This window comes from Delphinapterus leucas, chromosome 6 (genome assembly GCF_059928025.1).
Source record: "Delphinapterus leucas isolate spDelLeu-1000000601 "Yukka" chromosome 6, BTC_Dleu_Yukka2, whole genome shotgun sequence".
NCBI lineage: Eukaryota > Metazoa > Chordata > Mammalia > Artiodactyla > Monodontidae > Delphinapterus > Delphinapterus leucas.
The window spans coordinates 100,734,128-100,752,320 of record NC_143134.1 but is presented as its reverse complement, the minus strand read 5'-3'; the positions used below and the strand labels follow the sequence as shown (position 1 = coordinate 100,752,320).

At 40.5% G+C, this 18,193-nt stretch overlaps 1 protein-coding gene across 1 annotated transcript; it reads right to left on the bottom strand.

Annotated features, from left to right (window-relative positions):
* Positions 1-15,984: 15,984 nt before the first annotated feature.
* On the bottom strand, positions 15,985-17,457 carry ACTL7A (actin like 7A). Its single transcript, XM_022577972.2, is given in 1 exon segment — positions 15,985-17,457. A coding segment is annotated over 1 exon segment (1,308 nt). The 3' UTR covers positions 15,985-16,149.
* Positions 17,458-18,193: the final 736 nt, after the last annotated feature.

Sequence of the window (18,193 nt, the reverse complement as noted above, 5' to 3'; positions counted from 1 at the left end):
AGGGCAGACAGACCAGCTATGCTATAACGAGAACTAAAACCATCTGCTAGTGAGTTCCTCCAGGATTCCGTGGAGAGAGGGACATGCATCACAACAGATTTCCTGTGCTCCGTGAAGCCCTTACTAGAGAACAAACGTGTGCTCCCGGCATGGATGATCTGTGACAGAGGGGACAGCGGAGGCCCAGTCATACTCAGTGGACGGAGGGATTGAGGAGGAGTCCACAGGTTTAAGGACAACCCTGCATCACCCAGACTACTTGTCTCTTCTGCTGCAAATTGGTATAGTCAATGATAAGCTTAAATTAAAAAAAATAGGAAGTTAGGGTAAAATGTGCCAAAGGTGAGCATATATTCAAAATAGCTTCTTTGGATTAAATTGTCATTAAGACAGTAGGGATATTTGGTTTGACTTTTAAGGAACATTATTCATGGCAATGTCCCATTTAAAATCACACTGCAATTAGAAATATAGCAACTACCGTGGCATTTACAGTTGTCAAAAAGCTTCACAATCGGTTTCATGATCAGAAAATAAAGCAAGATTTCAGTTCATTTTCTTTACAAAATTGTTGTATTTCTGAAATATAAAGGATTGTTTGCTTTATAAAAATGTCAGCTCTGCCACGTGGTGTTCCAGAGATCTGACCTCAAAAGCTTCTCAAGTTTTACCGTCCACAGAATCTTTATTTGTAACTGAGACTCATCTGTTGTTTTCCATTTGAATCTGGAAACAATTAAGACAATTCGTTTCTGCTTTACTTTTAAAATAAAAATTGCAAAATTAAATAGTATCTATTTTCTTTTGCATTTTCCTTTAGACTAATTTTTTAAATGTGAGTTTAAGATACACAAATTATCTTACCTTCTTCAGCAGTTTATAGCAAAGTGAGAGAAGTTGGACCAAAGTAGCCATTATGCATCTTGTCTTTGTAATACTCTTATCAACCTATAGTGACAGAAAGCAAGCAAATCAAATTCTTATAAGGAGGCCTTCAAAAGACTTTGTCATTTAGTTTGAAAATGGTAAAAATTTCTTCATTATGGAAACCTAAGGGATCTCAAAGGGTATACAGATTAAGGCATCTGAGCTGACTTGATGACCTGAGGTCCCAGAACACAGAAGCAGGGACTATTGCCCAAGTCTCATGCCAATTTCATGGACCCCAGGAAGAATGGATGGAAAATCAACCTGTTCTATTTCAGACAGTTTAGGGGCTTCTCAAAGGGCACCAAATAGTGGCAGCGAACCCTATTCTTTGCAATTCTTTGCACTCTACTTTTTTGCACTCAAACTCCCCAAAACAAACAACAGAAGCCCTTCACTCTGAGGGGTCTGTGCCCTAGTCAGTCAGGTGATGATGCTGGGATTTAAGGGTAGCTGCTCCGTGCTATGGTATTAATCACGTCCAAAAAGCTAATTTACTTGGTGAACCTACTGCTTCCTGGGGTCAGTTATGACTGCAGATAATAAATGGTTCTTGCAGCCAAGGCAGGAAAGATGGAAATAAATTGTTCTTCTGTGGGTATTAACACTTTATTTGAAGAAAAAGGGGCTGGAAGCTAACCTAATAAAAAAAGAAGTGTGAAAGTTTCTCAAGCGCTTTCCTGAATGTCCCACCCTCCCTTTTACCTTTAGAAACACTTGATTCTGCAAAGGTGTCTTAGTTACTGCCTGGAGCTGGTGGCACAGAGGAACAAGCTTGTTTATTTCCAGGAGAAGCATAAGCTTATCATCATCTTTCAGCTGAAATGTAAATAAGGAAGTTATAACAACTCCAATGAAATTCCATCTTTTAAACCTTAAATACCTTTATACCTTAATAATATACCCTCAAAGTGGGTATTTATGACATCACCACCAGCACCAGGCAAGGATATGTGCATTACCTGTTTTGAGAAAGCTTGCACACTTGAAGCAAGCTTCAAACCCTCTTCAGCAAAAACCTGGTAGAAAGGAAAAGCATCACTACATTAGGCGTATGTCGTCTAGATAGTTGGTAAGAAATACAGTCATGGATAATTTTCATACAGAATTTAAAAAATAAAACCTAAACATAAAAGGTCTGTCATGGAACTTGTATGTTTTTTGTTGTATCCAGGAAAACACAAGAGTTTAACAGTATTCAGAAGCAGATTTCCCAGACCTGATGCAGAATCAGTCCCTGCAGTGGCTCCCCTACACCGGGACACCTCCAATTACTGTGCAGGATCACACAGACATTTGATACTTAGCCATAAAAATTATGCCTGGGCTTTTAGATGGATCCGAAGCTCATCTCATAATATCCCCAATTATAAGAGGGTGTTGAATCTTGGAACATGGGGTCAAAAGGGTTAGATGAGGTCAAAAGCTTAGAACATTCCTGCTTCCAGCTCAGCAAGATAGAATTTGTCATCTATACACATTCTTCAACTAGCCATTTGAGGGGATTGTTTTTTCCCTATTGACCATACATTGTACAATTTAGTGAGGAGAAGAGGATGATGGGAAAGAATACTGAAAAATACTTTAGAATATTCGGGATGATTATTTTTAAATGGTACACAGAATCTTTTAGAGTGAGAGATACCAGGGAAGTGAAGACTGAGCTTCAGGTGGCAGCAGGAAGAATGAAAAGAACAGGGCAAATTTGAGAGTGATTTGTGAAGAAAAATAATAGATCTTGGTAATAAATTAGATAAAGCATATGAAGTGGAAGGAGGCAATAATTTCAGGGTTAACTTTAACTCTCTTTCCAACAGCCTTGCTATCATTGGATAACCTGATCTCAAGGTCAAATAGTCCTTCGCATCCTTCCCTATCCTTTAAAAGGGAAAACAATGTGGGCTTCTCATTGCCGTGGCTTCTCTTGTTGAGGAGCATGGGCGCTAGGCACGTGGGCTTCAGTAGTTGTGGCACGCGGGCTCAGTAGTTGTGGCTCATGGGTTCTAGAGTACAGGCTCAGTAGTTGTGGCTCATGGGCTTAGTTGCTCCGCAGCATGTGGGATCCTCCCAGACCAGGGCTAGAACCCACCTGCATTGGCAAGCTGATTCTTAACCACTGCGCCACGAGGGAAGCCTCTATTCCAACTTTTTAAAAAGGGAAAAACTCACTTATAGTCAACTTTACAGAAAATTCCGAATGAAGTATTTTCTATAATTCTGCTGACTCTGTTGACAATCATCCTCTCAAGCTGAAACCCCTTCCCTGAAGAGGCTCAGGTGAAAGCACATGGGAATGCCAAAGGAAAACACGTAAGGTTGATAAAGTGACAGAAATTTCAGATTTCAAATGCAAGAATGCCCTCGGTTCTAGAGAGGCAAACAGACTACCATGAGAGTCAGGGGATTAAGAAAGGACTCTGTAATCCACTTATCAAGCTAAGCCTCCAGGTAAGCGAGGAGAATTAGAGCTAGGCCTATGTGGAGTTTCATGAGACACACAGGGCAGAAGGGTGAGTGTCAGTATATGTGTCTCTCCCTGAATGCCCTAAATCATCAGGAATATGGAGGAAGAAAAGGAAACTAACATGTACTGAGAAGCTATAATGGTCTCAGCCCCATGACAGATGTTTTTTTATGTGTTATCTCATTTAATCAATATCATTCATCCAATTCAATAATGAAGAAGCCAAAAACCTTTCCTCGCATTCAGGACAGTATAAGAGAAATCCATTTGCTGATAGGATATTTTCACCTACTTGGGAAAACCTGAAACTTAATATTGTATCTAGTGACTATCAAAGCCCATTCTACTTTATCCCTATAATATTTGGTTTTTGTTTTTCCAAGAAGATAATCAAAAAGCTCCAAAAAATGCTACTGCAAGTCTTCTAATTTTCTACCACTATCTATAGTATACATGTGTTGTGTGCACAGGTAAACACACAATTACAGTAAATCATTTAGAAAACTAGCTATTACCAACTTTTATGCTACAGTATTAGCATAAAATGGAAATAAAATCTACCTCTGTTTGATGAATTAAATCCTGCGAAGTTTTTAGTGGACTCTCTCTCCTGAAATAAAATGAATTATTAACGAGGTAGGAAAAAATTATTGCCTTAAATTGATTTTATACTAAAGTTTTAGAGCATTTCATGCATTAACATACCCAAGTTTTGAAGAGTAATATTGAATAGACTAAAAATATTTTGAGTATTCTTAAAACAACTTTAATATTTAACTATTCTTACGGTACTTCAAAAAATTTCAGGTAAACATTATATATGTTCATTTTATGATATAAAGAAACTTAAAACTGACAAGTTATATTTAAGTTTTATTTTTCCTTTTTAAACTTTTTTATTTTGCTTCATAATTTAAAGATATAAGACCTGATAATATGTCTTAACTAAAAGGCCTTTGTTCCATATGGAGAAAAGATCAACCAAAAATCAGGAAATTCTCATTTTTTATTCTAATTTCAACTCTGGCAGGAATTCAGTTGGTTTTGATGAGGCATGTAAGTTAAGTTTCAATTCTGAGTCTATGAAGTAATCATAATAATATTTGTGCTACCATTGTCATCAGAAGATTAGGGACTATCACATTGACAACTACCAAGAAGAATTACGTTCTGCCCCTTAATAGCTATGAGACGTGAACAAAATATTCTTATTCTCTGATAACCTGTGGTAAGGATCAAATGAAATTATGAAGCAGAAACTACTTTAAAAACCATAAGGCACTGGTAAGTGTGAAATATTTTAAAACTATAATGTACTAGAAAATCTAAAATATATAAATTATAAAGAAATATGAGTAACTGCATATAAATAATAAAGAAATTATATAAATTGTTAAGACAACCTTAAACAATAGCCTGAAGAAAAGCTATAAAATTGCCCAGGAAAACTACAAAACTGGATATTGTGAAAACTAACAGATGAGTCTCAGAAAGAAGCAATTAGATGAGGCTGGTAAACCATCGTCTTAAGGGAAAACAAAAATTTTTGGGGAAAAGACAGGTATACCGACAGGGTGGGTAGAAAACAAAGCCAGCTTGAGATTTTACCACAATCATATTACCAAGACTTGCCAAGTTGGCACAAGATGTTATCTATTACCATTATCCGTTCCCATCAAGAATTCTAATATATTGTCATCTATTTATTGTGTATATCTGCTCAGTCTCTTACATCTCAGATGTATTGTTTAGAGTTTTGATTTTGATTCAGAAAGGCTGGTTTATCAGTCAGAGTCCATTAAGGAAAACAAAAACCACAGCTGTTATTTTATCAGAGAGAGTTTAATATATGGAACTGGTTAACCAAGTACTAGAGGACTGAGAAGGCAGAAAGGGAACACAGAGAAGGAACATTGAGATTGAAACCCGACAGCTGCTTGTACCCATAAAGCTGAAGGAACAAAAGGAAGAGTTGGGATTCTTAGATTTTAGATGCTTGGAGGTGAGGCCCCTGCAGAGCTGGTTCTTGAACCTCGGAGAAGGGGGTGGCAGCCAGCTGGTGCTGGTATTGCCGAGGGGGCAGGATGAGGCTGGGTCTAAGCGTATAGAAATAAACAGAAACTGGAACAAACAGCTGCTGCGGGGTACAGAGCTACTGTTGGGGTACAGAGCTACTGTTGAGTGAAAGCAAGCGAACAAGGGAACAAATTCCCTTTCCTTCCTCCGTCCAGCCTTGCCTTGTCCCTCTGGTGTCTGCTATTGTTGGAGCATAACGGCTGTCCAAGGAGGGGTGTTTTCTCAGGCCCCCAGTCCCAGCATCATGAGCGGTGTATAGGAAGGGTGGGTTTGGAGCTGAGAGAGAGGCTGGAAATCGGCTCATAAGCTTACTGGGTCTCGATTTCCCCAGTTATAAATGGGGATAATACTCCCCTGTATACTTCACTGGAATGTTTTGAAGGTTAGAAGAGAAGGTAGATATAAAAGCATTTTACAAGCCATAAAAATAAAAACAACCGAGAATTAGCCTCCCATAGATACTTGAATTTACTGTAATAGGTATTTCTTAGAAGAAATGTGATCACCTTCAGAACTAATGGTTTTGAAACTAACAATTTATAATGTTTCCCCATGTCCTCCCTTATCCTCATCTATTCAGATCATGTTAACATCTAAGATACCAACTTACGAGTCTTCTAGGGGAAATGACCAGGAAAATTGTGTTTTTGCTTTGGTTGGTAAAGCATGATAATGTCATATATGCAGTATACTACGTGGTATAGTCACATGGCAGTGTTTTGAGCATGTGACATCACTGCTGAGAATGCGCCAGGAGAGAACACGCAGACCTGAGTGAAGGCAAGGCGGAGGGCCTGGAGTGTGCCTGCTGAGGCTCAAGCGGGTGTGGAATTCCTGCAAAGTCTCTTGTTTTACCTTAAACACGTGTGCAAGTTTGCATTCTCCTCCATGATATGCACAGAATTGTTTTAATGTAAAAATTCTCACAAATATTTGAGTACAGTCTGGTGCTCTGTGTATTCTATAACCGCTTATTATTATATCCCCTCCCCACAGGGTATGGCTCACTTATTTGGAAAGGACCAGGCATATATCACTGAGATTTTCTTCTTCTGTTTCTTCCCATCATTACCTTGTTCTTCTGGTAGACAGGAGATGTAGAGGTCTGAATTGAGACTGGAGAAACTGGCAAATTAAAATCACATATGTGTTTGATACCACAATGAAAATGAAAGGCAATTTATTGCTGGTAGAGATCTGGGTATTTGCAGTCATCAGAAGTATAAAATAATCACTGCTGATTCAGTCTGCTTTCTATCGGGTTGGTCAAAAGGTTTGTTCGTTATTTTCCGTAAGATGGCTCTAGTAGCACTTAGTTGTCTTTAACTTCACTCGAAACAATTTTGTTAGATTGTATGTGATAGCTGTCATATCCACGTGCATTTAAAAAAAGACATTAAATTGGTGAATTTTTGTGTAGCAATTTTAACATTGAAGATGGAAGGAAAAAGGCAACATTTTCATCATATTATGCTTTATTATTTCAAGAAAGGTAAAAACGCAGCTGAAATGCAAAAAAAAAAAAAGATTTGTGCAGTGTGTGGAGAAGGTGCTGTGACTGATCAAACACGTCAAAAGTGGTTTGCGAAGTTTCGTGCTGGAGATTTCTCGCTGGATGATGCTCCACAGTCAGGTAGACCAGTTGAAGTTGATAGGAATTAAATGAGACATTAATTGAGAACAATCAACATTATACCACGCGGGAGATAGCCGACACACTCAAAATATCCAAATCAAGCGTTGAAAATCATTTGCACCAGCTTGGTTATGTTCATCACTTTGATGTTTGGGTTCCACATAAGTTAAGCAAAAAAAACCTTCTTGACCATATTTCTGCATGTGATTCTCTACTTAAACGTAGTGAAAATGTTCCATTTTTAAAACAAATTGTGATGGGCAATGAAAAGTGGATACTGTACAATAATGTGGAACGGAAGAGATCGTGGGGCAAGTGAAATAAACCACCACCAATCACAGCAAAGGCCTGTCTTCATCCAAAGAAGGTGATGTTGTGTATACGGTGGGATCGGAAGGGAGTCCTCTGTTGTGAGTTCCTTCCGGAAAACCAGATGATTAATTCCAACAAGTACTGCTCCCAGTTAGACCAACTGAAAGCAGCACTCGACGAAAAGCATCCAGAATTAGTCAACGCATAATCTTCCATCAGGATAACGCTAGACTGCATGTTTCTTTGATGACCAGGCAAAAAAGCTTGGCTGGGAAGTTCTGATTCATCCGCTGTATTCACCAGACATTGCACCTTCGGATTTCCATTTATTTAGGTCTTTACAAAATTCTCTTAATAGAAAAAATTTCAATTCCCTGGAAGACTACAGAAGGCACCTGGAACAGTTCTTTGCTCAAAAAGATAAAAAGTTTTGGGAAGATGGAATTATGAAGTTGCCTGAAAAATGGCAGAAGGTAGTGGAACAAAAGAGTGAATACGTTGTTCAATAAAGTTCTTGGTGAAAATGAAAAATGTGTCTTTTATTTTTACTTAAAAACCGAAGGCAATTTTTGGCCAACCCAATACTTAGGTTCTAGGTCCCAATTCTACTGCAAATGGTATCATGGCCTCTTATCAACAAGAGAAGACTTCAGTCCCTGTTCTTGGTTAGTATTTTTTTTTCACTCTAAATTATTACATTACTAAGCAGAAGGGATATCTTTTTGTAAGTGTTGAGAAGGTTAGTAGTATTAGGAGAGAATGGGGAGTCACTACAATTTCCCCTCAGTTCTAAGACTGTATCTTTATTAAAATCAGTTTAATGCCTTTAGTGTTGGGATCCTGGGTGGGGGTCTGGGAAATCCAACATGACATTCAATGTATAATTTAAAAAAATTGTTCTGACATGCACACTTGTCAGTGCAGTGGTATACACTCATGCATACAGGTACATTACAGTTGAAGTTTGAGTCTAAACAGTCTAATTTGCATGTACATTTTAAGGATTCATCTGAATCATTTTTGACTATTGGCAGTTTTGCATTGTGTCTTCGGAACATTTTCATATTCCTTGCTTAAGAGCTGGAACTTTTTAGTCATCCTTAGGATTGACTATAATTTGAAAACAAATCCAAAGAAGATTGGCATTTCATCTGCATTTCCTATTGAATTATACCAAAAATGTTTTGTTTATTTGTTGGGGGGAGAGGATTCTCATCAATTAGGTTACATATTCCTCAACAAAGTTAAAAGCCCTAAAGGCTTTCTTTTGAAAGTTGGTTTAAAACTCTTTTTGATTTTGGCCGCAGGGGATCTTAGTTCCCCCGACCAAGAACCTGGGCCCTGGCAGTGAAAGCGGAGTCCTAACCACTGGACCGCCAGGGAATTCCCTAAAAAACTTTTGAAAGATCAGTTTGGTGCCAGAGTATTCGTCCTTCATGTGGATCAGTCAAGCATAGCAACTTCTTTTTAGCTTTGAAAAGGTGGCAGTTTTTGTAGCTGCTATTTGCATTTCTGGCATGTGAGAGGCAACATTCTGAAATTTTTTCATTTAAATGCTACACTGTGGTAGCATTTTGATGGCATTTGAAGTAGACTTTGTGGGAGCCATGTCAAGTTTAACTTTCATGGCTTACGTTGCTACCAGGAAAAAATTAACCACCTTCCGTTCCAGCTAAGCTCATATATGCAGACAGTTAACTGCTGTATCCCTAGATCCCCTTCTTCCTGGAGGCTGGCAAGCTGCCTTTGGTATCAGTCCCAAAACGTACACTTATTTCTGAGATGCTACAATTCATCTCAGGCCAGAGGTTGTTTGGTAATTGTTTAGTTTGTAATGTGTCTAATCCAGTTGTGATTTCTGTCCCGTTTTCCTCACTGCTGGCTTGATGCTGACCTTCAGGTCAAGTTCAGTCACACCTTTCTCTAGGGTGGTCTAGTTGGCTTTATTAAAGAGCACTTCCATTTCCCAGCTGAGCCTTAAAGACTTTAAAATTTTGAGGCTCCTCATTATCAGAGTATGTATTATCCGTGTCCCTGTGTAGGAACACTACTGTAGATTGTTTAGGAAAGGAGAAGTTCTCATAACCCAAAAAGAGGCGGATGAGCTACTCACAAAATTAGTTCCTCTCAAATATTCCTCACCTGCCCCTTCCCAGCTAACAGTAGTAGTAGGGGATCAGAGACTTGATGGGGCATTTTCTGATTGTTTCATGTTAAGATGCAATGTAGTACCATGCAGGTTGATTGCAAGTCTGCAAAAATGTAACCCATTTCATAAAATGGATTAACCTTTTACTAGAGTAGTGCTTAAATCATCGCCGAATTGGGCTTGTTATAATTGATAACAAAATTACTTCAAATGAGTATGATTTGACTATCAAAGGATTAAGAGAAGTCTTTGGAAAAACTGATAAAGCCCTCAAAATGTTTTTGTGAAATGACTCTGTGCTGTGAAATTCAAACATGGAAACGTGAAAGATGTCATGTCCTGCTGTCATACAGTTTGTCAGAATAATTTCTTTCCTGCCAATAAGTCAATACTTGGTATTTATTCTTAGTTAAGTCTAAGAATCAAATATAATTGTAGTTATGCCTAATTTTAAAAAATAAAATACACTATTTTCAGAACTTGTTTCTTTTTTAAAAACAGATAAGGGGTCATTGAAAGGTTAGTTACTATTTAACATGAAATTATGGGGCTTGTTGACCCTGAATTTAAGTAACCTTTTCCAATATTGTTAAATAAGCAAAACCTCTTGTGGTTTTTTTGTCTATATACAATAGAATTTTGTTTGGGGGTGTAGAGAGTAGTAATTGTATGTGAAATTATAAAACTGTTATGATTAGTAGAGAAAATCTGGATGTACCGAAAAGTATAGCAAAGAAAATTAAGATTTAATAATTTCTAGATACGTGTGTATCATGCATGTGTATATGTATAATGAAAACCATGTTTTTAAAACATTTTATCTTGAGCATTTTTCTCACATTTTAAAATTCTTGTAAAATAATTTTTCATGTCTGTATGGGTCATATACATAGATGTACCCTGAATAATACTGAGAAAGAATGCCTCTCTATATACATATTTTCTCATGTCTCTACTTCCTGTATATGATTTCTACTTAAGTTAAGAGACTCCATAAATCTAACTGAAAGAGGGCCTGCGAGTTTTATCTAATGGTGACAAATTCCCCCCAACCATCGCCCACCTCTTCCAGTTATTTATTTATTTTTTAAGTAGGGACATTTTTATTGATCAGTGTGTTTTTAGAAATTTTTATTATAAGTATTTTCTGTCCATTAACTTTACTTACTGAATACACGCCAGCACTTTTTTTTACTCTTATAATTGAGGTAAATTTGACATACAGTGAAATGTACAGCTCTTTTGTGCATAGTTTGGTGAAATTTAATACATGCATACGGCCTCGTAACCACCACAACTACCACCCCCTCCCATTTGAAATACAGAACATTCTTCCACTTTGAATCACTCAGTGGGCATTTTTTTTCTTCAACCCTCCCAGATGCCTAAAGTTGAAGTGGAATTCCTCTTCTTGGGGCAGGGCCTCCAGGCTGTGTTTGCTCTGACTGGGAGGTTGTTAGGGTCACGGAAACATTAACTCTGGTTCTGATGGTCGTGTTGTGGGTACAAAGCCCGGTCGACTAGTGTTAGCTTAGAGTTACTGTCTCAGCTCCCACCAACATGAAAGAGTGTGTCTGTCACATTTTCTCTTTCCTTTCAGGTGCTGAGCTTTTTATACCACCAAAGATCAACAAAAGAACCCAGTGGAAACAGCCTTCTAGAGTGACTCTGACCCCAGTTAGGAGGGCTCTGGCAGAGAAGGCTGTTTTCCTTCCACTCCTCACTCGAGGCCTGGCTGCTGGGAACTGGGGAGAGTAAGACCATCTACCTTAGCATTGCGGAGAGCTGCTCTGTGCAGCAGACCTCAGCGGACACCAGTTCTGTTTTATTTTGCGTATAATCTTAATCGTTAGCAAGGCTTTAAGCTTTGACCCATATGGCATCACTTTGTAAAAATTACTGTTCTTCTACTTAGCGCTGACTGAGAGCATATTTCTGGTATTTATGGTAATCAGGACATTGGGTTTCATTCCCAGCTACAGGTCGGAATCATATTGGGACCGTAAGTAGACAAATCACAGAATTGATTTGTGCCTCAGTTAATTGAGAATGTTTCGTGGCTGCTACCTCAAAAGTGTGAAGAGAAGTTAAATAATGTTTTCGAATTGTTTTATGTTCCTTGAGGAAAGCCTTATGTATAAACAACTAATGGCTATTAGTGCTCCCAACGATAGGTCTAATTTAATCATTTAAATGACTTCACCTTGAACTAAAGCAGAGTGAAAAGTGAAATCTATCCTTTGATATTCTAAGCTTTCCTAGGCTGACAGCGGTTATTTTGTAATATCTTGCCAGGTCATGTGCTTCCAGTTATAACTGGTTTGAGCCTCCTATCACTACAGTGTCCATATGGACTATTTTTATTGCTTGTGAATGTTCTGCTAGAGTTAGCAGTGTTAGAGCTGGAACAGATTAGAATTTCTGAAACAGTATTGCGTACATTTGGGATGGCGAGCAGTGTGCATCATAGGCATGAACAGTAGTAAGTTAATCCTTTTTCTCCAAATGTTGCTTCTTTTAACATAATGTTTTTGTCAGTATCTGGGCCATTTCATTTATTTTTCTTTATGGTGCTTAACTGACCTCTGTCTTTTAGTTATTTTCTTTGAAGGAAATGAGAATGTTATCTCTTTTTAGTGAGTCCAGAAAAAGCTCAGTTTGTTTTGACAACAGTTTTGTGGCTGACTCTTGGGTAAGGTTAACAATCTCTTTCATGCTTTTAATACCGGAAACAGACCTTTACTACTCTACATAAACTAACAGGAAGTCAGAGTATAGGTATACCCAGAATTGTGTAACTAAAGAAGGTTTTCCCTAATATAGCAAAATGTAAACTATAGAATCTAGGTGTGTTCACTGTATAATTCAACTTTTCTGTGTGTCTGAAAATTTTCTCAAAATCATAGAAAAAGAAGAAGGTCTATAATTAAGTGCCCAACGTTGAAAGGCTGCAAGTGCTTTGTGACTACTCTTTGGTGTGGATTAATGAACATGGTTACTTATATGACATTTTAATATATTATAGTGCTCTTGCTATGGATAACAGTAAAGGGACTCTATCCTCTGAGCAAGATGGAATTTTATTCATTTGGAGAAGTAGCATGTGGGAGCAGACCTTCCAAATTGAAGGCAAAGTCAAGGGCGAATTTATGGGGGAAAATGCTGTGTAAAGGCAAAGGAGAAACTCCTGGGAGTGATGAATGCTTAATTTGGGGGAAAGATTCTGTCAGCTTCTAGAGAAGAGTATATAACTCTTCCCCCAAATTTGGGATCTTCCCAAATTCATGTTGCAGGAAGCTAAAAGCCTCAGTTACTTAGTTTGTTCCATGGAATCAGCTTTGTTCATTCAGATGCTCCAGACATCAAGAGGAAACTTGCAGAGGATTGTCTCCTGTAATCAAAGTGTATTTTACATTTAGACTTTTTAAAAAACTGAGGCAGGAGCTAATGTTTTTATTATGCCTTTATGAATATAGCTTGGTGTTATTTCTTAGCACTGCTGCATATTTTAAAATAAATTTATTTTCACATATACCTACATATATATACACATATATTTATGTGTGTATATACATACATGTGCACACATCTGAGGGATTTTTCATAGCCACAATTGAAGAGGATGTTTTTAAAAATAAATAAAACTGACAATTCTTAGTAATTTAAGGTGACTACAATTTTGGGAAGCAGAATTAGCTTTTTTTCCTCCTCCCATGCCGGCCCATAACCTGCTTTGCTTCAGTAGAAGCACCACCTGGACAAGTCCTTGGGAGTCTTTGGCTGTCCTTCCTTGTCTGTCATATTTAGTAGCAACTGAGTTGAGGATGTACATCTTAGAAGCTAGGTAACCATAAATGTCTGAGATCTGTAGACAAGCCAAAGTTAATATGGTGATGTTTGGCAACCCTGAAGGCCTGCTCTTGATTTATTTTCTCTGTGCTCCCTAAACCCTTGCCTATGCCTCATGCTTACACTAGGCTGTTCCACCATTACTCTTACTAGCTTTGAAGTCCCAGGAACTTCAAGACCAACAGATGTCCTCTTGGTATACAGAAAGGACAAAATCACAGGTCCACTCATCTTAGTGTCCTTGAACAAAGTCATGGAATCTCACTGAATCTTGCTTTTCTACAACCTCGTGTGCCCACCCAGGCTAACCTGGGTTTCTCAGCCTCGGCACTGTTGATATTTTGGGTTACGTCATTCTTTGCTGTCCTGTGCCTATAGGATGTATAGCAGTATCTCTGGCCTCTACACATTTGATGCCAGTTCTATGTACCCTCTACTCCTGTTATGATAATCACCAATATCTTTAGACATTGCCAAATGTCCCTTGGGGTTCAAAATTGTCCTCAGTTGAGAACCATTGGGCTAAGATGACGTCCAAATACTTACTAAAAACTATTCATCTTTTTTTATGTGTGAGGAGGATTCTTTTTTTCTGCAAGTGTGATTTATACGGATCAAGTGAGAGAATTCATAAAAGTGCTTTGAATGAGATTACACAGTTGTTTAACCTTATATTGGTATTTTTCATTTTAAAATGCAGTATAGCATTTGGTCCTAGGATGGCCTGGGAGTTCCCACTCTCTAGAACCACGTCCCATGCCTCCCCTTCATCAAGACCCTCACCTTTTGGGGGGTAATCGACTGGGGGTTCATAGACCCTTAAGGGATCTAAGATAGAGTATTTCTGTAATCCTATGTATTTTATTTGATGCAGTTAAAAATATTATTCTATTATTCTGAGGGGTCCATAGGCTTTACCACCCTGCCAAAGAGGTCCAAAGGTTAAGAATTAACCAAACTTCAACCTGCCCATCAGTGAATGTCCATAGAGTGTTGACAGTAGAGGTTTGGGCAGAAACTGAGGTGAACAAGGCATACCTCTCTCAAGTCAATGTACCCAACTCCTAGCTGATTCCCTGATCCTCCAGGGTAAGGCTTAGTCCTTGCTGACTAAGCCCTTCTGTGGCTATTTCTGCTTCTCTACTCTAGCTTGCTAGTGCCAGCCAGCTGTGCTTACTTACTAGGTCTCCAGGGTGGGGCATTTAGGTCTTTCAAGGCTGTCTAGGCAAACCTGGAGGCTATGAGAGTGGTTCTGTAGGGCTTCTCCCTGGGAATGGTAGAGATACCATCGCTCTCCTACGAGTGATTGAATGTGTGTGTCTTTGGGTGTATGTGTGGCTCAGGATCATCGTAGGGCATTTGGGCTCCTTTATAAGAGGTAGAATTCTACAAGATAATACTAGCTAACAACCCTTGTGATCACCTCCTGGAGGCCACACACTGGTATTCAGACGTTTACCTCTGATATTTACATCAGCTGTGTGAGGTAGGCATTTGACTTCCATTTTACAGGTGAGCAGACTCAGGTCACACAGCTAGTTGGAAGCAAAACAGTTTCAAATTGCAGAACCTAAAGCCCATGTTCTTTCCACTATTTTATGCTGCCTGCCAGTGTTGGAGACAGGGCAGAGAATGTACTGGGGACTGTTCTAAAAAACTGAAGGTCCAATTATAAACTGCCCCACAGGAATATCACAGAACATGCTGGGCTCTGGAAGGGCTTCCCGGACCGTGAGGATCTTTACGTTCCTTCAGTTCCTTAGTTGGGTTAGAATGACCAGCATGGACCAGCCTCCCCCAAACCCACACTGCAGAACTGGCAACATTTATCCTGCGCCCATTCCAGACTCCAGTTGTATACCCTGCAGGTTGATGGAGAATCCAGTCTGGTTGGAGAGGAGCATCTGCTGCTTGAAGTGTCTGGAGAATGGCTGTGGGTTGCATCCTCATGACCTTAGGGCTGGTAACCCAAGATAAATCTGCCCCCAGTTTTTTAAAGGGGGAAATCTATATAGCACCTATTCCCTGAAGAGTTTTTCCCTTAAGATACACATATCTTGCTCATAATACACCAGGTTTCATCAGCCAGTCACCATGATGGGTTGGTAAGAACTGGTATTGAGACATAAATAACTATTGGAACTAAAAGAAAGTACAGTTAAAGCAGGCGTCAGACATCTTCGTCAGCTCTTTCCAAGCCTTCAGAGTCACTGATCAACTGTGAAATGCACTCTGCTGCTTTGTGGGAGACTGAACCATTACAGCATACTTCCTGTTGGTGTTCATTGAAAGGGATCTTCTTATAGGCCACAACAGCATTTACTCTATCTATCTGATCTATCTTTATCCCACTCCCCCTTCCAAGCAGAGTTTAACAATACTGTAGTACCTAAAGTGGGGAATATACAAAATAAGGGACAGAATAATTTTAGAGGTAGTTTCTCCCCCAAATACTTAAGCAATCAACCTATAAAGCACATCTTTTTGGTCCATAATCCTTCCCCCCTTCTCCCCCCTCCCCGCTGTTGTTTTGGCAAATGGACATTTTAAGGCAGATGCTGCATGCATGAAGTTCTCATTGCGTGAGGAAATAGAGAAACACACTGTGGAGGGAAACGTGAGGATTGTTTAATACTGCAGGAGTGAAACGGCTGGCTCAGCTCTCTCTGTATGCGATGGGTGCTCACCCAGCAAAGCTGATGCATGGCCACCACAGAGACCATGCTTCATCGGAGTTCAGAAGCACCTTCTGTAGAGGAAGAAAGGCCCGTGCTCCTCGTACTCAAAGCGGTGGACCCACAGTGGTTGGAAGCCCTGGAGCGATGCTAGGATGGAGCCACCCGTCCACACCGCAGTGTCTCTTTCGGGCAACACATTTACCTGGGGGGTGTCATTAGGACACATGCTGTTCAGCTCCTTCTGCAGACGGTTAGGGAAACCACTGAGCATGCTGCTCCCCCCACAGAGTAGGATATTCCCCATGAGGTCTCGTTTGAGGGCGATGTCACACTTGTTAAGGCAGGACACTGTCTGGGTGTGGAGGCCCAGCTGCATGGACTTGATCAGAGAAGGCTTGAAGAACATTTCTGAGCAGAGGAACCTTTCCTGGCACAGGTATATCTCCTGCCCATCCGGCAGGGTGTACTGGATCGTATGCTCAGTAGCTGGGACTTTCTTCTCTTCAGTGGGGTCCAGGGCCACAAAGCAGCATTTCTTCTTGATGTCCTCCACAATGCCCAGCTGGTCCTCAGTGAAGTGTTTCCCCGAATTGTTCATCAGGTCCATCAAGTAGGTTGTCAGGTCAGAACCCGCATAGTCCAGCCGTCCGGTGATGCTGGGCAAAGGATAGCCCTCGTAGATGGGAACTACGTAGGACACACCGTGGCCGACCTCCACAACCAGGCCGGAGGTCCTTCCATAGGAGTACATGGACAGGCGGGACTGGTAGGCGATATGCATTGCGGGAGTTTTGAAGGTCTCAAACAGCATTTCAGCATACTTCTCTCTATTGGTGTGTGGGCTCAGAGGTGGGTCTGAAACCAAGACCGCGTGCTCCTCTGGGGCAATCTTCATCTCTTGATGGAAGAGATAGTCCCAGATATCCTGCACTGTATCCCAGTCCACGATGATGCCATGTCGCAGAGGATTAATTAGCTTGAGACGAACCTCTGGGTTGACAAGCTCCTGCCCCACGAATGTCTCCTTGCGATTGTCCCCGGTTTTGGCCGTCTCCATGTAGGGTTTGCCCACTGTGGATGAGATCACGTGGGTGGGCTTTGGCAGCCCGGCAAAGCCACATTTACAGTAGCCCGTGCCAAGGTCCACGACCACTGCTTTGGTCAACTCTAGCTTGGACTTATTATTGACCACAGGTGATTTCGTAGGTTCTTCTGGCTCTGAATGGTTACGGCGAACCCACACTGCCCGCTTCGCTGGGCCGTCCTTTAAGGAGGCAGTCTGGAGGACCTGTGTCTGCAGGGAGGCCCGTTCACCCATTCTCTCAGAAGGCCCAGCCCCTATGATTGCCGCCCGTGGAGCCTACATGCTCTCAAGAGCTATTTTGCTCTCACAAATTTCCTCAATCCCACTGACCTCAAGGCCTGAAAGCCTTAGAGGGCAACTTGAGAATTTCCCCAGTGATGACATCACTGATTATGACATAATCCAGTGTCCCAGGGCTTTCAGGCTTACTGGGAACCTTTGTCCCGTGTTAGGGTAGATTTGAAAGCGTTTTTAAAGTGACTTACTTTTTTCTAAATTTTGTAATAAACGTGGTTTATCCAATCAATTAATATTTATTGAGTGCTTGCTATGTGCAAGGCAGGCAGCCGTGAAAAAGAAAGACAAAAATCTCTGCCCTTGTAGAGTTTACATTCTAGTCAGTGGGGATTGGGGGGAGACAGACAATAACCAAAATAAATATATGTTAGAAGATGTTAATGGCAAAAGAGAAAAGCAAAGCAGGGAAAGCTTGGGGGAGGGTGGCTGTGTTCATGTGCCATGTATTTTTCTCCCTGAGACGGTGACACTTGAGTGAGGACCTGAAGGAGATGAGGGAGAGTGCCACGTGTATATCGGGGAGCAGCAGGTGCAGACGATTGTGGGTTAGAGCAGGGTCTGCAAACTCAGGCCTGCAGCCTGGTTTTGTTGTTTTTTTTTTGCGGTGCACGGGGCTCTCACTATTGTGGCCTCTCCCGTTGCGGAGCACAGGCTCCAGACGCGCAGGCCCAGCGGACATGGTTCACGGGCCCAGCCGCTCCGTGGCATGTGGGATCTTCCC